Here is a 27,374-nt window from a genome sequence, read left to right as displayed (position 1 = left end):
CAAACGCACTTAAACACAAGTGGATAGGTAATGGAACAAGAATTCAAGAACCTTCAAGGAGAGAAAATACAGTCTGAATTTTGGTGTCACGAGAAATAAAATCAGTGAATAGATTCAAAGACTGGGGTGTTGTTGCCACTGCCAGAAGGACGGCCCAGAAAGAGTCACAGTGGCAGTTTTTAAAAAGGCATAAGGGAGCTATAGTCTAAAGAGAGAGAGAGAGAAAGAGAGAGACTGACTAAGGCAGAAGTTAAGATGGTCGCCTACTTAAGAATGTTATGGAAAAAATTAAATTATGTACCTTTCTCAGTGTATGGAGCCTCTCATGCATTTCTGTATGGCCAATTAAAGGCCACAGCTTTCAGGTCTTCCCTCATATTTCCCACTTGACTCTATTCTTTTGAGAAATACCACACCTATCATTCCTTATGGAATATGAGATTCCTGGTCTCTCTAAAGACTAGCTACTGAAAAGGTTAGTACATGTCATCTTTTCATTAGAGTCCAAATAGCATATTCTTCCACACTGCTGCAAAATCTGCAATTTTTCTGGTCAACACTATTTAGATTGCAGCATAATTGTAACTGTCAGTCCAAGAATATAAGAGACAAGGCAGGAGAAGTAACACCTTTTATAAGACCCAAAGAACACGTCACTTAAAAGTTTGCCTCTCTCTCTCTCTCACCAACAGAAATTAGTACCTTTTATTGGACCATTTCATCCTTGTCTCACTAGTGAGAGTATCATTCCCTTCGCCAGTAACACACTTGCAGGTTCACATACTGTGAGCTAAAACTACTTTAAGTAGTAAATTTTACACACATACAATTAAAAAATGTCACTGGAGCGTTAGCACATATCAGTGGTTTCAAGTACTTCCAAGAAGTTTAGAATTTAAGACAACATTAAAAATTCAGAAAATTTACAGTTAAATTTTTAATGGTATGGCTACAGAGGGATTGGAAACATCAAGGAGACTGTCCAATGCAAATCTAGAGAGATGTAAAACTCCTAGCTAAGCAACAAGCAGCTGAGCTTCAGTCCTATGCTGCTGGGAACAATATGAAAAACTTCTGTGATACTCTGAGAACAATTTATGGGCCAAGCTCATCAGAACATTTCAGGTGACAAATGCTTATGGGCACCACACCACTCTTTGGTAAAGAAAAGATACTGCAAACGTGGGCAGAATATGTGAATAGCAATCTCAATCAACAATCATCTATTAGTGAGGAGGTAACTGACTGACGATCCCATTTTGATATCAATATATCTATTGCTGGTTCCCCCAAATCTGACTGAAACTGAGAAAGTGACTGACTTGCTGTCAACTGCTATGGTATTTGAAGCAGATGCAATTCTAACAGAACTCTTTGTATGGGCAAAGCGAAAGTTTAGCATTTAAAGTATGATCAAGTACTTTATTCTCTCTTACCAGTTTATGAAAGGTTTTGTGAATCGTCTGTTTTTCCCTTAAGTTCCCATTATAAAAAGCAATTTCTTCACTTAAAAAAAAAAGAAAATTAATTAAAAAGTTAGCTATAAAAACAAAGCTCTAATAAAATATTTTAATTATCTTCTCATCAAATATGAGTCTACAATATTGCAAGACAACTTTAGGACAGAAGATTATAGTATCAACTAGAGTTTGCCTTTTAAAATAAATAAATAAATGGATATGCAAGTTATTAAATCATCAAACCACAGAGAAATATGAACATTTTTTCTCAGAATTAGTTCACTAAGTTTTTGGACTTAATCTGAATAAGGGCTCTTCCATCTACTTTGCAATATTACAAAGGTTTCTTTTAGTTTGGTCAACAAATACATTGATACCTGTTTGTAATGAGCCGTGAATTGACATATCTATATTCCCCTTCATACTTCTGCTCTGTGATCGTCATCTTACCAATGGGTCTCCTTAGACGCGTAAGGAAAAAGCCTGAAACTATCAAATAGGCCATCATGGTAGCGGGACCCTGTGAATGTTAAAGAAAAAGATAAGACTATAAAAACCGTAGAGCTATGGGGCTGTACCCCTGCAACTTCCACAGGTCAAGCAAATATGACCCATCTTGCATACCTCTATTCATCCTGCCCCCAACGTCCCTGTGTGCCACCCTTCCCTCCTCCTCTATTTCAGGAATTCCTGTCACCTTACCCACAAGACAATTCTCTCTCACTCCTGCTCCATGGCAGAGGCTCTGTGTGTTTCCCATTCCTCTCTTGGCCACATGCTCAATGTTCATTTCCTGCTCCTTTTTCTCCCTCTACAGATCTCTCTTCTGAGCCCCCCACCTACCTCTGTCCTCATATTGCTGCTTTCTTTACCATCCCACCATTCCAACTCCTTTGCAAGTCCCTGCTATCTGTGTGTGTGCATGTTAGTGTTGATGGAGAAATTCCCCCAATGACCACCAAGACCACTGCCTCCATGTACTTTCTTCTCCCACTACCACCAGCCTCCCAATCCTCATTGGCTCCATGCTTCTTCATGCTCCACCAACACTGCTCTATACCTGCAGGCCTTGCTGCTTCATGTCTACTTTCACACTCCTACCAGTGTCCAATCTAGATCCCCCTTCCAGACTCTCTCTCTCACACTCCTCCACCCATCCTGAGGTCTCTGATTTCTACCATATAATCCTTACAGCTGCATCTACACTATAGTGAGCCTTTGAAAGGAGGTCTTCTGGAAGATCTCTTGCGAAAAAACTTCTTTCAAAAAAGCGCTTCCACACACAAAAAAGCGGATTGAAAGACAGATCCGCTCTTTTGAAAGAGAGGAGCCACACAGCCCCCGACCTTTTGAAAGAATGGGCCATAGATCGGAAAATCCAGTGCCGTGAGTACAGCTCTTTCGAAAAAAGGGCCCCCAGGATATCTACACATGTTTTTCCCCCCCAAGAATCTTTCGGAAAAAGGAGCTCTTCCTTATCTGGGAGAGGAGGAGGGTCACCGGAAAAAGTGCTGGGTTCTTCCGATTTTATATCAAAAAAACACATTGTGTGCGTAGACGTTGCACAGGATTTTTCAAAAGAGTCCCAGCGTTTCCGAAAAACTTGCCAGTGCAGATATAGCCTCCCTGTAAAAGTCTCTTATTTCTGGTTCAATCCAGATTTCATACAGTTTCCCCACAGCAAGTTAAGCTGCTGCTGCTCTGATTCATGTAGGTAGCAGCCAGAGTTCCCTCAACTTTTTTCCATCCATGGGCAGAGTAAATTGTGTTATGTACACCAAGGTGTGTGTGGATGTGTACCACCAATAGAAACACACATTGCCTCTACTGTGGGTGGCTGTGGGCACTCTGCTAATCAGGTGGTGGCACCTGAATCTCCCTTGGGTAAATGCTAAGTGCTCAGCTTATAGGGAACACTGGCAGTAACTGTAGGTGGCAGAGAGAGATAGCTCTACCTGCAGTACTAGAAAAACTGGAGGCCCTGATATTCCTGAGGATCAAAGGCTAGTATTCCAATTTGCTCCAAAAGATAGGCTTCTGCCATAGAGTCCTAGAACATTCCTTGGAATTTTGCAACAGACTGGACACAGCATTCCACAGTTATGGTATTGCAGATAAATGCCATCAAATGTTGGACCTTGTTTCCCCAATCCAAAAAGGGTAAGAATAATTTTCCAGCTTTAATTTTAGTTTTACTGCAACTTTAGCACCATTAAAATAATGGTTTCCTCAAAACAAAGAAAAATCTTTCATTTTCTTCATATAGCAAAAGTACAACACATAGCATTCACTCTTATAGCAATACTGAAAGCAGCTGCACAGTGGAATCAAAGACGATATCATTTGCTATCCTAAATAAAGAAAAATAAATGTGCTCTCTCAAATGTAACTGAGAAGAAACTCCTAGATGAAACTTGAGACTATCACATGTTCTAATATTTAATAATTACGCAAGTCATCTGAAGTTTTTAAAGATAACTCCATGCATTCTTCCCTCATGAGGCACATAGACCCCATCTATAAATTATCTGGTGCAGACTGCAACGTATAGTCCATAAGCAATCTTTATGCAGGGAAAAACTAAGTGTGATGTGTGCTAAAGGAATAATGAAAAGAATTGAAAATTTTGGGGGAGTAAAGGCACTTTGAAGTAGTGCGGATACTCCGAAGTGCCCACAGCTACAAGCATGACAGTAGTTCTAAGTCTGAAGTTGCTGCAGGAGAGAATTACTCACTGCACTTCATCAGTAATATCCCACTGGCTTGGTTAACATACCCCCTTCAAAGCTGGGGGCATGTGAAGACAAGTCTTGTGTATTTTAAAGTAGCTGACTCTGATTTTCTCAGTCTTCAAATGGATACACTAGCTAAGATCCTGAAAGATGTATTATTTCAAGCACAGTAATCATTTAAAAAAAAAAAAAGTTTACCTGAGCTCCTATTGCATTTGTCAGCTTGAAGATATACAAAACTATGTCCAAAAATGGCTGCAACAGAAAAAATTAGTATTAGAAGACACCAAAAAAACATGAATATAAAGAACCAAAATAATCAAATTTTGTAGTATAATATTTTACATAGTACAGTTAAGACAAATTTATAAAAATGTATATTCCATAATTAAATAAAACTCCGAAACAAAAAGCAACATTCCATCCAGTGTAATTATTTAGGCCAGGGGTGAGAAAATTTTTTTAAATAGGTCCCCATTTTTTGTCCTTGCAATTAGCAGGGCCCCCTCAACCTGTCTTGAAGCAAGTGTCGGTCTCCCAGAGGTGGTAATGCACTGCACTCCCTTGGCAGCTATGGAAGCTGCTGAGGGCTAGTGTGGGGGACAGGGGGGAAATTAAGAGACCAAATGAATTTCTAATTATATACTCTAGACTTCAAAACAGACAAGCTCCCAGATTTACCACGTGCAATGTCTCATGTCAGACCCGTAAACAGCCCAGAGAACAGCCCTTCTGATTGCAGTGCTCAGAGTTGACTCCTGCTCTGCAAAAACAAACTGAGTTGGACGGGGAAAAAAATACCTATTGATACAAGAAAAGGAAACTGGGCCACATGCCTGCACAAAGGTGAAGTGGTTGTGCTGGGAAGGAGTGTCAATGGATCCAGCACACTTGCTGCTTTGCAAAGCAGTTTCTGGCCCCTGCCCCTTTAAGCAGCCCAGGACTCGACTATTGCAATCCAAGGCCTTTGTCTGGTGCAAGACAGGCTGCTGAGAAACTTTGGGGATCACTGGCTACTATCAATCTCTCTGCCCTTGTTTCCTCTCCAACCTGAATTAATGGGGAGAAGCAGCCGGGGCTAGAGACTAATCCCCAACTTGCTCCTTTGCAAAGGCTCCAGAGAAAAGAGCAGCAGGTTTGGGGAAAACAGCCTACTGGTTCTGGATTTATAAAACCAACAGCAGATTGAGGGACAGAGAAACAGCAGTTTGCTCCTCCTTCAGCAATCGAACCAGGGGAGATGTTTTGTTTTTTTAAAATCTCTCTTGCAGAACACACTTCCTGATTTCCTTTCCAAACTCTCCCCTCCAACACCACCCCCCTGCTTTTTTTGGTACTTTGCAACTATAACGATTTGAAAGAAGATTCAATGGGCAAAGGCACTAAGCAAGGTGGGGGGAGGGGGGAGGGAGAGAGAGAGAGAGAGACGGGACTTCTGCAAACTTACTTTCTCCAAAAGAAGGAGAGGCCAGGGAGGAGTAATGGATATTGGGACCCCCTGACTGGAGACAGATTTAAAAAGCAGAGGAGCCAGCTTTGTAGGCCAGCAGCATGTCCAGGAAGTGACATACCAATGGGGAGGGGCACTGATAGTGCTGCACCGCCTTTTAGAAATTTCACACACACACAGAGGGGACATGTCCCCCAACTTTGCACGACCTGTGATTTAGGCAACACATTTTATGCAGCAACTGAAAATGGCATCACATGAGCTTAACACTAATCTTCAAACAGCCTGAAGAGTACATAGAAAAATTATACTTCCCCATCTTCCTTGAGCTTATTACGGGCCTTGTCTTCTCACTAACTGAATAACATGGAGCTAAATCCTACCCTTTCCAAAAACAATCATGCAGAGAGAGGATGGAATGGAAGGAGAACTGACCACATACAGCTGGCTATACATTTGGCACAAGGGACCAACTTTGAAGGGCAGAATGACCCCAGATTGTCATGATACTGACGGATGGTGTTTATCACTTCTCTGAACTGCAGTAACTCAGCTGCAGCTTTGGATGCCAGCTATTACATACTACACTGGCTCTAATCTGAAAACCTTCCCTCTCTTTTGGACACGTACTTCACATTCCCATAACATTAACCAGGTGTATTGCCTAATACATTTATGCTCTCTGAACTGATTGTGGGTTTCTGCTTGCCCATGTGTAAAATGGTCTTCTTGGCAGAGTACTATACCAGATGGAAGGATTTCATTCTTCCGAGTTGCATCCTATTTTAATAGCATCTAATGATGTTCACACAATTACAGGCAACAGAAGCTAAACTGAAAGGGGTTATTTGTGGATCAAAATATTTAAAAATTTGTACTATTTTATGACAATTTAAAACATTACTATTTTATAAGTTGATCTAACTGGCATGGGTGTCTTTTTTTTAAATAGACAATACATTTTTGAGTTGTGAAACCAAGAATGTAGCGTTCCAACAGGCTTCCGGTGTTCATTAAAACCTTATGGGGAAAAAAGCTACTGGTTTCTCATAATGAAGTTCTAATTTACTGTATCAATATTCATCTTTAACATCTAAATGAAAGCTATAGAGTTTTTCTAATCTCAGAAGTCTGAAGGATTATGATAAGAAAAGCATTTCTTATTCCAATGCATGTTGTTTTCAAAGTGCTGCATATTACATCAGACATTGTACATAAACTCAGTGAAAATTCCTCACACAGGGTTACTGTAATTTGTCTATCCCTCAGAATGTTCTTATCTACCTGTGTCTATTTAAAGGAAGAGGTATACACATTGTACTACACACAGCAATACAGCAGACCCTTGATTTGCGCAAAAGTTACATTACCGTAAAACCAGGTGCAACTTGAAATTTGTGCAAGTAGAGGGGCGAGGGGCCACCAGCTCAGCACCAGCAGCCGCTGACACAGCTGGGAGCACGGGATCCCCATTAAGGGGTAAGAGAGATGGTAGAACACTTTGCTCAGCCAGCTCTGCCCTGCAGTGCTGCTGCAGGGGAGGCAGGGATTCCCTTGTTAACAGGAATCCTCATCTTAAAACGCTGCTGGTTGACTGTGACAGCCAGTAGCAGTTGCTGCTGCTGTGGGGGGTGGGGAGAATGGTTGTGATCCCTCAGTGAAGAGGAATCGCAGCTGGTCTGGGGTGCCCTCAGTGCTGTCGCAGGGAGGGGCCTGAGGGGGTCCTTGTTAACAGGGACCCCCCCGACCCATTAAAAGGCTGCTGGAGCAAAGCTCCATCAGCTCCGCCAGAGGTAGCAGCCGCCGCCACACAGGTGAAGGGGGGAGGAAATCCATCTGTCCAAAGGGAACAGAGCTGGCACAGCCAGCTCTTTCCCCGAGTGCCATCACTGGTGGGGGTCACTCAGAGGAAGAGCTGGCTATGCCAGCTCTGTTCCCTTTGGACAGGGGGATCTCCTCCCCCGTCGCCTGTGTGGCAGTGGCTGCCTCTGGCTAGAGCTTCCAGAGTCCCCCTCCAAACATGCTAATGTGAGATACAAGCATGTTGAATGCACGTATCTCAAGGGTTTACTGTAACTCAAAAGCACGAACCATAGCAACTTACTTCATGGTAACTACATCTGAAGAAGAGATGTAACAAGTGTGTGACTTACTTTCTTACAAAAGAAACAGGTATCTACTAGGGCTTTGTAGGTTTTGATACCTACACCACTCATGAAACAATTTTCAAAATATTTTCATCATTTGTTTAACTCAGTCAACTTGGTCAAGCAAATATCAGTGGACAAAAAGGTACAGGTTCAACCTTTCTACTTTGGAACTCCCTCCTCCAGCAACATCTGTAATCCAGCATGATTTTAGTTAGCCAGATGACCACTTATCATGGGTCCGTCCAAGTTTCCCATGCTCCCATAAAGTTTGTTTATGGCAACCAGTGCTGGCTCTCAGTGGTCTGTGCTGCTATGTAACTGTAACTTACACCTAAATGTCTTCTAAGCACCCTGTCAGCAGTGAACGTGTTGGTAACGTGATAGACAACATTGACCTGCAATCCAGCAAATTTTCTTGTCTGGCACCGGTCAGGTCCTCAAGGTGCCAGATGAGAGGGGTTTGACCTGCATATCTACTCCCTATAAATCAACAGAGTGCAAAGATGACCTATTGTCTGACTCTGTATATATGAATGTAATTTTAATCTACAGTCAATTTCTAATATTTGGATTGAAATACTTCAAGGGAATGTTCAATAAAATCAATCTGGTCCCTTTAAAGAAAAACGTATGTTTCAGACATTTATTTGCTTATGTTCAATTTTTCTGAAAGTCTTTTGCTTTATCCAACCAGATCTTAACAAAAAAAACTAGATGCTACTATATAAAATTGTGAAACACTAGGTTTATATTCACAACAAACCTAGCACTGTCCTACCAAAGTCTCATGCAGGCATACTTTCAAGAAACGACAGTTATCCTAGTAAGTATTTTTAAGCTTCCCAGCTTTGCTCACTTAGACACAACTTGCAGCAGGGGTGTCCAACACATGGCCCCCGGGCCAGAATGCCTCCCACAAACCCTTTTAATCCAGTCCATGAAGCCACAAGCAGTGCCATTTTTAAAAGGCAGCTGAGCAGCTCCCCAAGCCCTCCAGCTTCCTATATATAGACAATGACTGGAATAGTTCTCAGTGCCCTGCTGCACTGAAACAAAAGAACTTAATTTAATTGAAACAAAAAAGCAGTCAAGTAGCACTTTAAAGATGAACAAAATAATTTACTAGGTGAGCTTTCGTGGGACAGACCCCCCCTTCTTCAGACCATAGCCATACCAGAACAGACTCAATATTTAAGGCATAGAGAACCAAAACAGTAATCAAAATTGACAAATCAGAAAAAAAAATTATCAAGGTGAGCAAATCAGAGAGCAGAGGGAAGGTGGGGGGACTCAAGAATTAGATTAAGCCAAGTATGTCAAAGAGCCACTATAATGTTCCAGAAAGTTTGCATCCTGGTTCAAATCACATGTTAATGTGTCGAATTTGAATATGAAAGAGAGTTCAGCAGCTTCTCTTTGTAAAGCAGACTGGACATTCTTCTTCAATAAAACACAGACTTTTAAGTCATTAACAGAATGGCCCACTCCACTAAAATGTAGACTAACTGGTTTGTGGATCAGGAATGTTTTGATGTCTGTTTTGTGCCCCGCCCCCACCCCCGCTCTCTGATTTGCTCACCTTGATTATTTTTGTTCCCTGATTTGTCAACTTTGATTACTGTTTTGGTTCTCTATGTCTTAAATATTGAGTCTGTTCTGGTCTGGCTATGGTCTGAAGAAGTGAGTCTGTCCCACGAAAGCTCACCTAATAAATTATTTTGTTAGTCTTTAAGGTGCTACTTGACTGCTTTTTTGTTTTCATACTATATAGACTAACACGGCTCCTTCTCTGTTAATTTAATTGGTTTAATGGACCCCAGAGGGCAGGGGGAGCCATGCAGCTGCAGTGAAGAGCAGAGGGTGAAGGAGCTGCAGAGGACAGGTGTCAACACAGATATCCATAGCTCATTTTTTGTGGCTACAAATGCAGGTGTGAATACAAATTTTGTATCCACGCAGGACTCTAGCTATTTGTGTACCTTGACTCTTGTCAATGTTCACAGTGTTTAATGATTCAGAATGACTTTTTAATAAAAGATTAAAGTTTTATTACTGGAACTCACCTTACTAAGGTTCGAGTAGAGGTCCACTACACTGTTACAGAATTTTTCCACATCCTGAGTAAGCAGCTGATCTGGATTAGCTATTCTGTTGTCCAGATTCCCCATTTTGTAATACGTGTAAGACCTAAATTAGCAACAAAACAACGACTGAGAAACCCATGTCACTTTTACTTAAAATGAATGAATGATTCACATGCTATTAAATGAGTAGCTGAAATTCATTTAAAACATTTATAAAATGCACAATCATCTCTTATTTGATATTTGAGTTTATTTTACAGTTGACACATTATACTGCACTTTTAACATTTTAAGCATTAAAAGTTAGGACTTACTGTAGATATTCCTCATAGAGGTATTTGGTTAGTCTTACTCTGAAACAAAGTTTAAGTTCATTTAGCCCATACTTCAAAAAGTTATTCACAAGAGAGATCTAAAATAAATAACAGTAATACAAATTAATTCACACCAGAACAGTTAAATTAAATACAACATTACAGCCTAAACTGGTGAAGTATCAAAGACAGTTTTACATAGACATTGTACATAAATTGGTTTAAATTAAGACCCAGATACTTCAAACAGCTCATTTAGGTCAATGACACGATTCACATACTTAAAGTCAAGCAAGTGCATAATTATTTGCAGGGATCAGAGCACATATTTGTATTACAATTCAAAAAGCTTTGAATCATCAAATCAGTACTAAAAGTACATATTACAGTACTGATAAAAGGCAAAATTAATTATTTTGTGTCACAGTTTTAGCTTAGAGCTCTGTAACACAACCAAACATTTAACTCTCAATTATTTTTATAATGTATTTACCAGCCCAGCCCACATCCCACCTTTAAGATTGCACCAGCTTTTTTTTCCGGCCTATTATTCAAGTTTGGTTGCATTTTTCTTTAACTAATGAGAAACATTCCCTATTGTACAGGGTTCATTTCCAGGATACTTTATTTCCGTATTCCTAGAACATGAGTCAATTGAAAAAAAATAAATAAATAAAAAACACACCGTATGCACTCTGAAAGATAGTTAATGTGAAAAATCATATAGTCATTTTGAATCTGCTTGAAAGCCAAAACTATTCAAGCGGTTAATCACAAGCCTTGACAGCTTAGTGTACAGTATTGTAGTCTATTGGCAATGGGGATTTTAAATTACTCATCAATGCCAAGAGACAAGCAGAGCAGTCTAAAAGATTTATTAAGGGCAAATCAATTCTGCTGAATCAACAGACGGCCAATACAGAAACTTGCATTCTTATTTCCCTAATTCTTACAGCCAGAAAAATGTATCAAACTATCCATTTTAAAAACAGTTCACTTCTAAAAGTTCTGAGAAACTCATTTGGAATCTCTTCATGCTTAGTGGATTTATATTTAAACCACTTTACCAAAAAAGATGGCAAGAAAACAAAAGCACTTACTGCAGGCATAGCAGCAATGAAATTGAACAGGTACTTCTTGAAATCTTTTCTGCTGCGTCCAATGATAGCACTGAAAACCACCACATGCTGTGTTAGTTGCAACAGAAAGCAAGTACTAAATACACCAGTATTCCCCAAGGTGAGGGCAGGTGGGTGGACTGATTATTTCAGGAGGACAGGAGTAACAGGGTACAAAAAAAGATCCCTATGAAAAAATACAGCACCAAATGTCGTGTCAAGGACACCTTTGTGTAAAGTGGAAGACTGCTCACTGAAAGCTGCCTGCCTTCTCTCCTAGGTCCTTTTGTGGTCCATAAGACAAAACAGAGGAGCAAACATGATCTGCTCTGTTCCCATGGCACTTAGTAACTTTGAGTAACACAGTAAGATATTACTTGCCCCAGCATCATCCAGCTTTCTTTGGGGTAAGGTATAGAAAGGTTCAAGGTGGAGAAGTCAACAAAACACAAGAAAGTGTTCCAGATTCCTTAAAAATTTTGCATGGCATTTAATAACTATATTTAGCAGCTGAAAAATCTGTATGTCTCATCAGCCGGCAATTACTCAGTCTATAAAATCTCTTATACAGTAAAAGCTCAGTTACCCAGATAACTGGCACATTTGGATAACTGACAAGGGGCTGGCTGACCAGCTGGGGCCAGTTGCCACGCAGCTATTTACCTAGCCAGGGCCCCTCGGAGTGGTGCGAGATGCCCACTGCCTGCCAGAGGGCAGACTAGTGCCAGCTGCCTGGCCAGGTGGGGGAAGAGATGGGCTGGCCCCAGCTTGAATATCCGGCATGTTTTATTATCCAGCAGCTGTGGTTCACAAAAGATAACTGTAAAGCAAAAAAGCAAAAATACAAGAGAGCTACTTCCCCTCTAATAGCTCTCCTTCACATAAATGAGATGGAGGGGAATACTTCGGGCTTTTCTGTACAGAAATTTTTGATGGTGTAATTTCAGCCATCCCTTTGAAACACAGCAATGGTTGTGGGGGAAAGGGAGGGCCAGTGCCACAGTACAGGAGGCGCTGATGGATGACTACCTTTGGCCCCACCCCTTCAGTTCTCAGCCCTGCCTTTTCTGGGTGAGGATCTAGGCCCCCCCTCCCACTTTGCTTCAGGACCTGTGGTGCCAGACACCATGACAGACATATTGAATATTATTAGTCTCAGCAATTATTTGGATAATGGAATGGAGAATAGACATATAAAATCTGCAGCTGATAAAGCTGGGAGGGGCTCCTAGAACTTTAGAGGACAAGATTAGATCAGAAATCAAAATGGCAAATTGGATAACTGGTCTGAAATCAAAAAGATTAACGTCCGAAAAGACAAGCACAAAGTTCTACATCTAGGAAGAGAAAAAAACAGTTTTTTTTAAATAAATTAAAAAAGAAGTAGACTAGGTGGCAGTAGGGTTGAAAAGTGTCATAAGAGCAGATTGTGGGTGCTCCAGGGCTGAAGCACCGATGGGAAAAAATTGGTGGGTGCTTAGTACCCACTGACAGCTTGCTCTCCTTTTGCCCCTTCAGAGCATACCATCCGCCAATCAACTCCCCCCACCCCCTCCAAGGCTCTCCCACCCAATACAGTCAGCTGTTTTGTGGCATGCAGGAAGCTCTGGGAGGAATGGGACTGGGAATTTTGGGGGAGGGGTCAGGAGAGAGCATGACCTGGGGCACAGCAGGGTGTTGAGCACCCCTAAGCTCACAGGAAGCCCACGCCTATGATATGTATAGTTTTATGTTTTTCTTTTAAAACATATGTTTTAAAACAGATGTTCATACCTCATGTCATTTCACATTATTTCACTTAGGCTACGTCTACACTAGCCCAAAACTTCGAAATGGCCATGCAAATGTCCATTCCGAAGTTTACTAAGGAAGCGCTGAAATATATATTCCTAACAGCAGATAGGAATAAGGGGATTTCGAAGTTGCTGCGGTCCTTTCAAAAAGGAGCCCCATCTGTACGAGCCGCGACAATTTCGAAGTGCTGTGGCATTCTAATGAGGTGCTGAATATATATTTCAGTGCTTCATTAGTAAACTTCGAAATGGCCATTTGCATTTGCATTTGCCATGCATTTGCATTGCCATTTCGAAGTTTACTAATGAAGCACTGAAATATATATTCAGCACCTCATTAGAATGCCACAGCACTTCGAAATTGTCGCGGCTCGTACAGATGGGGCTCCTTTTTGAAAGGACCGCAGCAACTTCGAAATCCCCTTATTCCTATCTGCTGTTAGGAATATATATTTCAGCGCTTCCTTAGTAAACTTCGGAATGGACATTTGCATGGCCATTTCAAAGTTTTGGGCTAGTGTAGACACAGCCTTAATGTTTCATATTTATCACAGAACCTGCCTTCCACTATCATCATAACATTGTACAGGGAAACAAGACATTTAAAAATAGCTATTTAAATAATGTATAAGTACCTTTCAATGACCGTTCCATTCTGAATCATCCAAATATCACAATACGTGCGCACTATCAGCATAACAGCAATAAGTATCAAATAACCTGTCTAATACAAATCAAGCAAAGCAATTAATCAATGTTGAGTTCTGACAACGCAAAAACGAAAAGCTTACCTAATGGAAAATTATCAGGAAAGTAGCAATCTTCCTCTCCTTTTCCAGGAAAACACTTTGCTTATTTTACAGGCCAGAGTCTACTAGGTAACGTTTTGTACAACAAAAATCCATTACTACATTTGTTATCAGGAAGAGCTCTTTTGTAGAAGAGGTTACATTTTGCATTTTAAAAGCTATTATGGGTTATTATGTATATCCAGCTGAAAACTGTGCACCCACTCATAATATAAGCATATGATCAAATGGAGAGAAAGTGTAGGCATGTCAAGGAATACATTTATGTACTGAATTTAAACATTTAGTGCAAAAATAGGCAAACTACAACCTGCGGGCCACCTCTGGCCCATTAAGGCTTTTACTCCTGCCTTTTGGGTTAGCAGTCCAGTGGCCCAGCAAGGCTAAGGCAGGCTTCCCTACCCCTACCCCGGCTCCCAGCTCTGCATGTTGCTCTGCACACTGCCCTCACCAGCAGGCACCATCCCTGCAAATCCCATTGGCTGTGAACTGGAAACCACAGCCAATGGAAGCTGCAGAGGCAGAGCCTACAGGTGAGAGAAGTGCAAGGAGCTGCCTCCCCAACTTCCCCGGGAGCTGTGGCCAGACACGCTAGCCACTTCCAGGAGGGGCATGGAGCTGGGGAAGCCTGCCTTAACACTGCGGAAACCTGCCTTGACACTGCTGTGCCACCAACAAGAAGCTACCCAAGGTGATCAGTACCTGGAGAGAGCCAACAACTTGAACCCCTCCTGAACCCCAACCCTAAGCCACCTCCAGTACCCTGCAACACTTCCACACCCCATCCCCCTACTCCAGCCCTACATTCGTGGCTCGCCATATAATTTCCCTATCAAGATATGGCCCTTGGGCCAAAAAAATTTGCCCATCCCTGATTCAGGGGTAATGTTTCAGCCTAAAAATCCAAACAATGCAATTTGTAATGAGAACTGTAGTCCAGCATATTTACTGCCATAGTGCCTTTGGCGTCGTTAATGATAAGCACAAGGCTGCTTGCGTGTGTGTTTACTGACATGGGCCCAATAATTGCAGCAGACCCCACAAGGCTCCCCAGACCAGATAAGGATCAAAGGTGCCCAAGCCAGGGTTTATTGCCAAGCAAGGTGCAGTTACCAAGTATACTTTACTGATCCACTGTGCAGTCCATTGCTTTTAGCCATGTTTTGTCCATTGTTGCTAGGCCTTATGCCTCAAACCAGGCCTGTGCCGTATGGGCTCAGGCCTTCCTCTTGACTACAAGAATCTAATAGCTGTACATCAGAACTTTTGTTCAGCGTTTAACTGATTCTCTCATTCCAAAAGTATCATCAGATGCTTACGTAATATACAAGTCTGGTGTTCAGTGACCCACAGCTGGTGCATCCAGCACAGATTTTTATCTTGCCAATTCTAGTATGAATAATTTTCCTAGGAAAACATCAACTAATTTTGACAAAAATGGCTTTCTAGTAGGCAGAGCATGGCTACTAAAAGCTAAATCATGATTCTCTGGGAAGGTTATTAACCACTGGAAGTAACTGCCAACAGAGATAATTAATTCTCCATTATATATAGTAATCAACACTAGCTGGTCTTCTAAAAGACTCTCTACAGCTCAAACACAAGTTACTGGTCTCAATGTAGGAATTACTAAGTGAAGTTTCAATAACCTATGTTGTAACAGTCAGACTAAATAACTAATTTAAAAATTATCTAATGGTGACCTTGAATTTCTAAAATTTCATCAAAAACCATGATGTTTTTAATGTGCCACTAATGACATACCTACACTAAACTAGGGAGAGAGCAACTGATATGTTTATGTTTCAGAGCTATGATTTCAACAAAAAGCTACATGAGAAGACTGATCATTTTTATTTGTAACTACATGGCAATGCTCACCTCTTTACAAAATGTTCTGGGGACCATTATTTTCAGGATTCGACATATTCTTGCAACAAACACTCTGTCCACGACTGCTCGTTCTTTCTTCACATCTTTCTATATAGCACAGACAAAATGAGACAAGAAAATGCAGATCCTTTGTGTAAAGTTGAATTGTTGCAACACGCCAATATGACCTCTTCCCTATCCAGATTATGAACAACTCTCCTTATGAAGTATCCTGACATTTCTCTGTAATTCAGGTATATTACAACATCTCAATTAAATGCCATTATTTATAAAATTATAGTTCAATACTTATGTTAAATGTAATAAGAAACCCACTAAGCTAGATAGACACAAGCAATGCAGATGATAAGCCATAACAATAACTAGTTATAGTATGTACCAGTGCTATTACAGTACTAATGAAACTGGCACAGTCAGATAGTATAGGCCTTGAATTTGTCATCTCTCAAAATTGTTAGACTCTAGAAGACATTACTGTCTTGATAATACCATATTTTTAAAAATATATATTCTCTCTCTTGTCAAGGAGTTAGATTAATAACAGTAGTTCATGTTGAAACTAACTCTTTACACTGGGTTTTATTAGCTTCAGACCACTTACCTATATTTAAGTTAACACAAAATACTGACAAAAGGCTCAGTTCAAAACTCATAAAGAACTGTAAAAATTATGTTTGCCAAACATAAAATAACAAAAGCTATTTGGAAAAGAAACTATTTTCAAGCTTTCTAGAGGGTACAACAGAAAACTGCAATTAAATGTTTACGTCTCTAGAAAAACTCAGTAAGGCCTATTTAAATCACAAAGTAAAAATACGGCAAATATGCAGGATGGGATCAGTTTTTGACACGTTAATAAAATAAGTATTTTAATTTAAATTAGCAACTAATCTAAAATCAAGCAAACATAAATAACAGTAAAGCCCTGATTCTACACATGCTTACATGCAAGATCTCCTTCCAAAGTCAAGGGGGGTACTCTGGTGCATCAATTTAAGCATGTTCACAAATATTTGCAGGATTGTGGCCTATGAATGCAGTGAACAAACAACAAACAAGGCAACGAGCAATTCTAGAAACTAACTCAGGCAACTGACTTGACCAACCTCTCATACATTGTCCACAGTTGTAACTGAACTGATGGCATTACATACATACAGTTCATAGTGCATGCTAGTATGGACAAAATCACAAACATTTCTTGCAGGTTTGTATCTCTTCCACACAAGCACTGTTCCCCTTGCAACCTGCTCTGGATACCAATGCCCACAGTTTCCAATGCAGCTTTAAGACACAGGACATTCTGGAAAAGTCAAAAATATTCCTGTGTGCTGACATATTAAGAAGATTGCTTGAACTTCAGTTTGGGTCGGTCTACACTACAGGGGAAAGTTGAATTATAGTATGTAATTTCAGCTATGTTAATTACGCAGCAAAAGTTAAGGTACCTTAATTTGGGCTTCTGCACAGTCTCCACTAAGAGAATTCGACAGGATCCTGCGCTTGTGTCAACTTCTCTTACTCCTAAGAGAAGGCAGGAGTACCATGGTTGACAGGGGAACCCTTTAAGTTCTATTTAGTGCATTCCCACTAGGTGCGCTAAAACTGAACATAGGAAGATCGACTGTGGCAGGGTTGATCGTCCCCTGTAGTACAGATGTAACCTTAGGCTGTGTCCACACCATCACCTACAATAGTTCATGCACTGTATTCAGCTCTGTTGTAAGTACCATCCAAATGGTATTTAGGACATTCATTAAGTCGTTTGAGAGCATTTACATGTGGATGCACAATAAACTGCAAGCAGGCCATAGCCAAACTTTTTTTTACCATGATACATTTCTCTACCGTACACATGTCTAGGAGTATGTTACAAAATATGTGATAATTGCTTTTTGTGCTGTACTGCTTAATTATTCCAGAAACTTTAACATTTTAAGGTGTGATAAAGTTAAAGGTGACATGCAAAGAATTTCTTTAAAAACTGTGCTTGTGCTCCTTTTTTGTTTCTTTATAATGTAGGAAAGGTGCACCAAAATGTTTATTGTTGTTTATATATACTTTTATATTGTATACTTTTCAGTTCAGAACTATCAGAAATCTCAAGCCACATCTTTGGCTTTGGCAGAAGACATACTAGATCATATTTACTGAAAGCTTTCACATATTAATTGAAAGGAAGGAATAAAATCTTGAAGACATACAATCACATTGATGAGTTAGTCACTGAAATTAAATACAGTGTTAATAAAAACGCCAAAACGTGACTAAAATATATTTCTCTGCCCTAACTTTCACTTGCTTTGTTCTTAAAAATGTCAATTTTACTAAGTCGTCCGTGATAGAGAATCTTTCCATGCTAGAAAGGAAACAAAATTCTAATATTATAAAACAAGCAGATAAAACAAAACATTTCAGGCCATCTTTACACATCATAAAACACATAGATCTGACATTTACTCATTTTAGCAACTCTTGCAAACATTTTCATTTACATTGTACTACGAGATCAAACACACAAGTTTTAGCTTAAAGAGATTTCCTTTTTTAAAAAAATCCTGAAAAATCAGGGAGAATGTGTGGTGGGACACAATAGGTATCTGCCTCCCTCCCTTCTGCCAACACTGTGTGTGGGACAGGCAAGCCAGTAGTGCCAAAGTCTCTGAGTGGCCCAGGGGACTAGCAGGGAGGCTGGCATCAGCAGCAGGGATTTGGCCCTGCCTCCAAAATCAGCAGCAGCAGCGGGGGAGGGAAAGCAGAGCAGCACAGCCCTAGCCCTCTGCTCCCAGCCAAGTTGCTATGGGTAGGGTATAGGACTGCCCACCACACTCACCAGCAAGGAAGCGGAGCAAAGCAGTGGGAAGAGCAGAGCAGGCTGGTGTCACATGCATCTGCCACTGCCAACACACGCATAGGGAGACCTGACCCCTGCCGCCAGCACAATTCCCCCTGCTAATCCCCTGAGCCACTTCAATTGGAGGAAGAGGTGGAGCCGAGGTGAAGCAGAGGCATGGAGTGAAGAGGTGAGGAAGGGGTGGGACTTGTAGGGAGTTGTTCCATCCCTCCCTGGGATAGGGGTGGCACAGAGAGGAGTCAAAAGGAGGGTGGAGGGATGGAGGGGCATGTCCTTATTAGCAATCACCCCTGAAAATGAAGAACTTTCAAAGGGCTTTTGGTGTTTAAAAAACTATAATTATGTCAGTAACAGAGAGAAAGCCATGCTAGCCTATATACTTCACTACAATTATGTCAGACTATTCCACACTAAAAATTGAGAGAAAATTAGTGATAATGACTTTAAATATCAAACACACTGCTTCATGAACTCATGCCAGTGTACTAAATTTACAGACAGGGATTGTTACAAGGAATGTGGCCAAACTTGTAGCACTGGTTAATTTAAATGTTTGAAAAAGTACTTTAATACCAAAAGGTCGTTTTCCAATCTGCTTCTACCCCATAAAATGGCACAGATTCTTCTCCAGATTACGGCAATGTGAGACTATAACTTCATCAAAGCCAATGGTATTACACTAGATTTACAAGAATGTAAATAAGACCTGTTCCCAGCTATCAAGAGTAAAGGCTTTTTCCTCATATCATAAAGACCCATTCACAGGAGCAAAGAAGCCAGAGCCTGTTCCCACAGCAGTCAATTCAGCAGGACTGGGCCCAGAATCCTTCAAGCCATTCCCTTGCTATAGCTAGATTATCTGCTGCACAATGAAAAATACTAAAATTTAAAATTATCTTGTCTTAGGGTACAAGATGTTCTTGGACCTAAACAATGCATGTCTCAGCCCCGCATATTTGCTAATGACTATCTAAAAGGTGCTTCTCCTATCCCCAGGCCCCCTCACTGATGCTCCTGAATACTGCATTAACAGCCTAAAGAGGGTCTCTCCAACTCCCCGCAGTCCCCCAAAAAAATCTTTTGAAAAAAATTAAGAATGCCAAGTGTGGTATTTCAGTTTTACTTGTGGACTTTCTTTACATCTCAGGTCTAATCTACATTTGAAAAAACTGCACAAATACAATTAAACTGATTATCAACTTCAGAAATTTATTTAAACAGGATCTAAAAGAATGTATATGCTTTTACATTAAGTTTTGCACTGTTTTAAATTGATTGATTTAAAATTCATATAATTATTCAAGCAACATTTTTCGTCTAAGTCAGAATTCAGAGCACTTTACCAAAACCTGTCACTAATAAGAAGCTAAAATAATAAAATCTCTCTTTCCCCTATTTCTAGAACAGACCATCTTGGCACATTATTAAGGGATATACATGCTTAATCACCAAATATTAACAACAAACAAAATATTAACATGTTAAAATTCTACATTGGCTAGAAAACTCCTTCCTCTCTCAGTTTTCCTTCTACAATGTAATAATAATTTCACTGTTACTTTAATGACCATTGAGTTTTCCCAGGCAGACAGTGACAGATAGCTGTGTTCGTCCGCACTCTATCAAAACAAAAAAGCAGTCAGGCAACACTTTAAAGACTAACAAAATAATTTATTGGGTGATGGGCTTTCGTGGGACAGAGCCACTTCTTCAGGCATACAAGATCTGAATATCTATTGAAAGACATAGACAAACAAATCCAAAGCCAAACACTTAACATTTCAGGACTTGTTTATAAACCATGATGAAAGCAAAACGGTAGTAAGTATGTACTTCCTTTGAAAAGTAATCTTAAAGAACTTGAAGATATTTAGGTCTGTTAGTTTCAAAATGTACCCACTTTTTAATTAAATCAATATAATGCTTTGGGGTTTTCTCCCTTACAAAAGGAAGCTTCAGTAATTTACTTAAAAATAAGAAAATCCAGTACACAAAATGTAGAACCCAAACACCACAAATCTATGTATCTGTTTTAGCAGTATTAGTGCTACAACAGCTATAGCTCAGATTTGGAAGGAATACAAAGACTTTAATTTTGGGAAGAGGATTAATTAAATCTAAACCACAATTTACTGGTATTTAAAATAAAAAATAAGACAAGAAGAAATAATTACCTCATTGTTCTGCAATGCTGGTTTTTCATTTTTCTTACTGTGAAGGAAAAAAGGATTTTACTTAGCTTTCATCTAACATGTTTTGTACTTAATTTTGCAAAATATGGCCTCTTTAGAAAGGTCTAAAGACCAACAGGATTCTTGGGAAAGAAACAGTATCTATATGGTACAGTAAATGCACTGTAAATTAAAACATTTTATGAATGTAAGTATAGTTTATGCATCTCTACCAAATCTAGTTCAAAATTTCTGGTCATTTTGTTTATATTTAGGCACACTGTAGAACTCAACTAGCAATCAGAAGTCTCACCTGATTTTACACTCTTTAAAAAAGATTAAGGCGACTGTATTTTTGCCTATGTTACACAAGCCTGATTAATCATTTCAAAGAACACTAGACATTAATCTTTTAATTTGTTGCAAATAATTACCAAAAACCATTGATTGATTTGCTGAATCTATTAGTCCAGATGTCAAAGATTCTAAGCACATTTCTATTAATTTTCCATATTTGTACCTTAAAATATTACCAGCTATATTATTGAAGAACATCAATCTAAGCATTTACCTGGCACTCCCATCATAATAGTATCTAAGTGTATATTAATGGATGTCATCTTCTGAATATCCTTATAAGGGATGGGAAGCATTATTATCCCCCATTTTTCCGAGAAGGAATTGAGGCACAGAAAGATTAAAGAGTTTACAAATAGGATGATTATAGCAGAGCTGGACTCCTATTTTCTTAGCTCTAAATCACTGCCTTAGCCACAAGACCACGCTCTTCTTTTTTCATTCTAGGTGACAGGAACATACTTAAACCTAGGACTTTATTCTATACATTGCTTTTTATATTATACATTGCTGGGACTTTCATCTAACACATGAAGACTTTCCAAGCATATCTGCAGTTGCACTACCAAGACTGGCAGATCTGTGGCCAAGTACAAGTTAAAAATCCAGTCATTTTAGCTTTGATGTTTCACACTCCCTATATACAATAGCTGAACCAATATGTTTTGTAAACCATTTAACATATAGCAAACCATTTTATTATACTAGAGATTGTTATTTTAAATAAACCTTTTACAGAAGCAATTAGATTTGAAACCAGATTTCTTAAAGAACTTCCTTTCTCAAAATAGTTAAGGAAAAACTTCTGTACTAACAACTGCCATTAATTAGAAGTTCCAAGTACAAAGTCACTCCTCCCATATTTTTAGAACTGACTTGGCATACGAGAATATTAAGAAAGATGGAGAGCTTTCAGAAATCACACACAATAAAGGAAACATCCAAAGAGGCACGTTTGGAGAATACGCAGGTTAAGTTAGCTTTCACTTCTCGACAAATTCATTAGTTCCAAAACACATTTTTAGCAGAGACCCTGAGGTTGTAACAGCATGTATTTGCAGATGGCACCTCAGAAATACAAAATCGGGTATTAGAATTAGCAAGCAAAAAGAGGAGGGGAGGCAGACATGCACAGCAGCTCCAAAGTTTGTGTTAAGTTGATACAAAAACGGGTGGCTGTAATATGTTCAGCCATCCGGCCACAGCAACAGCAGCATCCCCCAACATTTGTACCTGAAAATTCTTTTTTTGGCTGAGCTGAAAAAGGATCCAGAATGAAGTGTAAATTGTAACAAGTCCCTAGTGCAAGGATCCATGTGTGTTACAGCCCAACAGAAAAAAAGTCATCTACATAAAAGGGAAGATAGGAGGAAAACAAGAGGAAAGAATAAAGGTGATGGAGACTTGCAAAAACGAAGCAAGGAGAGCAGAGCAGGGAGAACTGGGAAAGCTTTGCTGGTACAGCTAGACCAGCACACAGGCCCAGAGACACAGTAGCACTATCAGAAGACATGAACCAGTGATAAGCTAAGGTTCAGTGTTTTACAAGTCATTCTTAGCACAAACATTACAGCGATGACAAGGAAATGCTTGTTTCATGGAAAAAAATGAAAACCAGAGAAATGTAAGTTACACACACACACCAAACAACAGAAACAAGTGACTCTTGTTATTTTAACTAGCAAGAGTTTTATGTCTTAGCTATAAGGGAATTCTGTTGATGACAAAAAGCTGTATCTCAGAAGCTCTGCTACAAAAACTTATTCCAAAAGGCTGATTGCTGTAGCATTTGGTTTGTTTCTTTGTTTTCTCCCTTTTAACAGCCTCATTTTTTCAGCTTGGTACACAATGACACTAATCTAGATTCTATTACCCTACTGCAATATTTTCTGTGGGAACTGTGGTTACATGTTCAGTGGATTCACGGACCAGAGAACATCCTCAAAATCAGTTATCAAGAGTGGTGACTGTGAGGAATATGGCATTATATTATGACAAAGTATATTTGGGTTTAGAAGAGATTCAAATTTCCACAATTCCAGGCCCCTCTCTTTTGCACAGAGGATCACATGCATAGCTGCTCGTGTCAAGCAGCATGTGTGTTATCTAGCGTAAGTGAAAATTACTTTTCAGGCTTAAGGGCCATGTAAGAGATACCCATAAGACAGAATATTAGCTCAACTGCCTCCAGAAACTGAGCATGTAGCTGAGGCTGAAAGAGTTGTGACAGCGAAATCAGACATGGAGGAAAAAATCCCCAGAAGATTTGGGTGTCAGTAAAATCATGTTGGTGATGTAAGAAATCCTGACAGAACAACACAAATACTTCGTAACTTCTTTAGGATGAGCTATAGACACACAATAGTGACTCCGTGCTCTTCTCAGTTCCTCAGCAGAAGTTCCATGCATTTCAACAGAGCTTTGGGATGGCCACCTAAAGCCTTGCGCTTTTGAGGCAGCCGCTGCAGAGCCCACTAAAGTCCTAGGGATGGGACCAGCAGGGCCCAGGTCAGCTTGGCGCAGATGGCAACAGGGGTCAGGTCCCCTCACATTCACTGCAACGGGGGGGACCCACTGGAAGCAGAGCCACACAGCAGGCTGCTACGCTCGCTTCAAGGCTAAAGCAGCAAGCACAGCTACCTGGCCCCAGCCCTGGCCTGCTCCCCCCGAGCGATGCAGGGCTTGGGGAGCAGAAGGAGCAGGCTGGGTCCAGGGCTCTCCACTTCCCACCACCACAGGGAAGCAGAGCAACCTGGTTAGGAGATGGCGGCAGAGTGGAACAGGCTGCTGGGTTGATCCAGCTCCTGCTACTGCAGTGACCGCAGGGGAGCAGAAGGGAACCTTTGCTCATGCCCTATGCCGAGCCTCTCAGGTAGTTCTCGGGGCTGTCTCTCTCAAGGGAGGGGGCAGGAGAAGGCTTAGCAGGGAGTGGAGTGGGGTGGGGTGGGGGCAGGAGTGCCCCACACTCACCTAGTGACAGCCCTGGATGTTAACCTCCCATCCACTTTTATTTCATGGATGCACTTCTATTCCCTCTGTCAAATGCTCTGCGTGCCCCTTTCCATCTCCCCCAGCCATGCCAGGGACTCAGTGTATCCCCTTACTTCCTTCTCACGCCAGGGCTTTGCCTCCCCCACCCCCCACACCAATATCAACCATTCCCCTCCCGTTCCCTGAGGCTCTGCATGCTTCCCCATTCTCCTTCCACCATCGTCCCACTTTCTTCCCCAACCAGAGATTCAGTGTGTCTCCCACATTACCCCATTTCCTCCCACCATTTTCTTCTCTTTCTATATGGGAGACAAATCTTTTAGGGTGTCAACATTTTGAGCTATAAGAGGAGGCTATGTCAAGATTCCATGGGAGTTACTTTTATGCTGGAATGTGTGCACAGCTGCCAATTTCTTTGCTCTACAATTAGTTTCCTGAACATGCTGATGCTGCCAAACAGATACAAGGGGCTGTGTATTCCTTACATTTTCCCCTTTCATTTTCCCCAGTTTTCACTAAAATCAACAGAGTTCTGGCCACTGATTTCTACAATGCCACTCAACTTTTAGAATCATAAAACTACAGGATTAAAAGGGACTACAAGGATCTTCTAGTCTAACTCTTTATGAAGATCCAGGATTTGCTGTGCCTCATGACTGGTCTACAGAGAAAAGTTATGTTGACCAAGCTGTGTTGCTTAGGGGTGCAAAAAATCCACACCTGAGTGATAGTTAATCCCTGGTGTAATCCTCCCGCTGCTACAGTGTCAACCCTGAAGTGATACAGTGGCAAACCTGCTGCTCTGCAGCTGTGCTGCCATATTGCTTAAGTACAGAAACAGGCCCTGTCTACACTACCATTTAAGTTGTCAAAACTTTTGTCAGTCAAAGGTGTGTTTTCCCCCCACAGCTGAAGGACAAAAGATTGTTGACATAAGTGCTTGTGTACACAATGCTAAGTTGATGGGAGATGCTCTTCGACTGACCACTGTGGATATTTGCTGTGCTGGTTTTATGATGTCAAGAGGAGACCACTCTTGTGTGGGCTTAACGCAGTTACACAAGCTGTCTTTAGGCAGCACAGCTGCGCTGCTGTACGCTTCTAATGGTAGTATGGCCATAGCCTTAGTCTACACAGAAATTCACATAGCTCTGTTAAGCATGAAGGGTCCCATTCAGACCAACTGGGCTCTATGGATACTTCTGGTATTTGATATTTTCCACAAAAACACAGAATTCTGCACTATTTGACATCTTGCTATTGCCAAGAAAACAAACCGTTGGTTGCCATCTACTTGCCTTGTCTCAATCAGTCTGCAACTGCCTCTTGTTCTGTTTTCTCCACAGTAGAGCGCTATTTGTATTATAGCATATGCTCCCTGCACGTTTCACTTGAGCCAGTCAGACAGCAGTATGGCAAAGAGCCAGAGGTAGAGGTCAGTTTGCAGCCAGGTTGTAGCAGAAGAGTTGCCTGCCTAAATACAAAATGCAGCAGCCCAGGCAGGCAAGAAGGTGAAGACTAGTACAAACTTCCCTACTTCCTGGGGAGAAGGATGGAAAAGATGATGGTTTGAGCATGGTTACAAAGACAACACTTTGCCAGCAAAGGCCAACTGACATGAGCCATCTGAGGAACATAATGAAAAAAGTCCATTACTGAAAATCATTGACAAATTTTCCAATCCATGAATATTTTCAACCATGAATAATCATTGAGAGTTTTTGTAAGGAAGGGAACAAAGCATATTTTAGGGCAGGGGTCAGGAACCGCAGGCACAGGTACCAAGAGTGGCACATGAGGCAATTTTTATCGGCATGCGAGGCAGGAGCTCAGCACAGTCCCTTCTCCCTCATGCAGCTTGGAGCTTGTTCAAGGCCATGTTGCCTACGGCTTAACAACGTCTAGCTAATGCTACTGACCACCAGCTAGACAAAACAGTAAAGCTCAGCATTTAAATTAATTTATTAATGAATCTGTTATAAAGAGGACTATTAGGCTGCGTCTGTACTAGCCCAAAACTTCGAAATGGCCGTGCAAATGGCCATTGTGAAGTTTACTAATGAAGCACTGAAATACATATTCAGCGCCTCATTGGAATGCCAGCAGCTGCGGCACTTCAAACTTGACGTAGCTCGCCAGCGCGTGGCTTGTCCAGACGGGGCTCCTTTTTGAAAGGACCCTGGCAACTTCAAAATCCCCTTATTCCTATCTGCTGCTAGGATTAAGGGGATTTCGAAGTTGCCAGGGTCCTTTCAAAAAGGAGCCCCGTCTGGAAGAGCCGTGTCAATTTCGAAGTGCTGTGGCTGTCGGCATTCTAATGAGGTGTTGAATATGTATTTCAGCGCTTCATTAGTAAACTTTGAAATGGCCATTTGCATGGCCATTTCGAAGTTTTGGGCTAGTGTAGACACAGCCTTAGTGATTTTAAAAAGTATCATTGGCATTCGGACTATACATAGAGGTCAAAAGGTCAAATTTTGGCACTCCAGGGCTGCATCAAAGTAAGCTGCTAGATAGAAGTAGCATGCAGAGCATCTACACACACACACTTTCCCCTACTTCAAAGTTTCCCTTAATTTGAAATTAACTTCCAAGTAAGGGAGGCTAACTTCAGAGTCACTACTCCATTCCCAGGAAGGGAGTAGTGGCTTACTTCCAAGATAAGTGTTTATAGACACTCTGCACTCCTTACTTCAAAGTAAGGGGTCTGCCAAGGAGGTGTCCCCCCCGTCCCCCCGGCAGAGGATGGAGATACTCTGGCCAGCCCAGGCAGGGCTCTATGGTCCCTGCCGGCCACCTTGAAGGAAACAGCTGCCCGGCAACCCCAGGTAGGAAGCTGAGACTGTGCCACAAGCAAGGGCAGCACAAGTTCTCACTCGGACTGCTCCTGATCGATGCACCAGCCAGCATCTATACTCCCTAGCCATCATGGCAGCACGCCAGGACCCCTCCCCCGCCGGTACCCCAGGGGCCCCGAACGAGGAGTCTGAGGGCTCACAGTGCCTGGGCAAGGGCCATGCCAGGAGGGGACCCTCGTGAACCGAGGACAAGCTGAAGGACCTCCTCACTCTGTGCGGGGGAGGGAGGTCCTACGCCAAACTGGCACCCGCCACAGAAACGTGGAAGCCTTTGACTGGCTAGCCAGCAGCCTCACCACCCGAGGCCACCCCGACCACACTGGCAGCAGCCTAAGGATAA

The 27,374-nt window shown here is 41.2% G+C and overlaps 1 protein-coding gene across 1 annotated transcript in view; it reads right to left on the bottom strand.

The window, feature by feature from the left end:
- The window catches only part of ABCD3 (ATP binding cassette subfamily D member 3), a 69,453-nt gene that overhangs the window by 23,319 nt on the left and 18,760 nt on the right, over window positions 1-27,374 (bottom strand). Inside the window, exons 2-10 of the mRNA XM_075002273.1 lie at window positions 20,832-20,868; window positions 15,792-15,890; window positions 13,737-13,825; window positions 11,291-11,360; window positions 10,191-10,288; window positions 9,856-9,979; window positions 4,391-4,447; window positions 1,838-1,980; window positions 1,437-1,506 (exon numbers count right to left, since the gene is read on the bottom strand). Coding sequence (XP_074858374.1) covers window positions 1,437-1,506; window positions 1,838-1,980; window positions 4,391-4,447; window positions 9,856-9,979; window positions 10,191-10,288; window positions 11,291-11,360; window positions 13,737-13,825; window positions 15,792-15,890; window positions 20,832-20,868 — 787 coding nt within the window. The remainder of the gene's footprint in view (window positions 1-1,436; window positions 1,507-1,837; window positions 1,981-4,390; window positions 4,448-9,855; window positions 9,980-10,190; window positions 10,289-11,290; window positions 11,361-13,736; window positions 13,826-15,791; window positions 15,891-20,831; window positions 20,869-27,374) is intronic.

The sequence above is a fragment of the Carettochelys insculpta genome, chromosome 9 (genome assembly GCF_033958435.1).
Source record: "Carettochelys insculpta isolate YL-2023 chromosome 9, ASM3395843v1, whole genome shotgun sequence".
Taxonomy (NCBI): domain Eukaryota; kingdom Metazoa; phylum Chordata; order Testudines; family Carettochelyidae; genus Carettochelys; species Carettochelys insculpta.
Note: the sequence above shows the minus strand (reverse complement) of the source record. Positions and strands in the feature narration are given on the sequence as shown.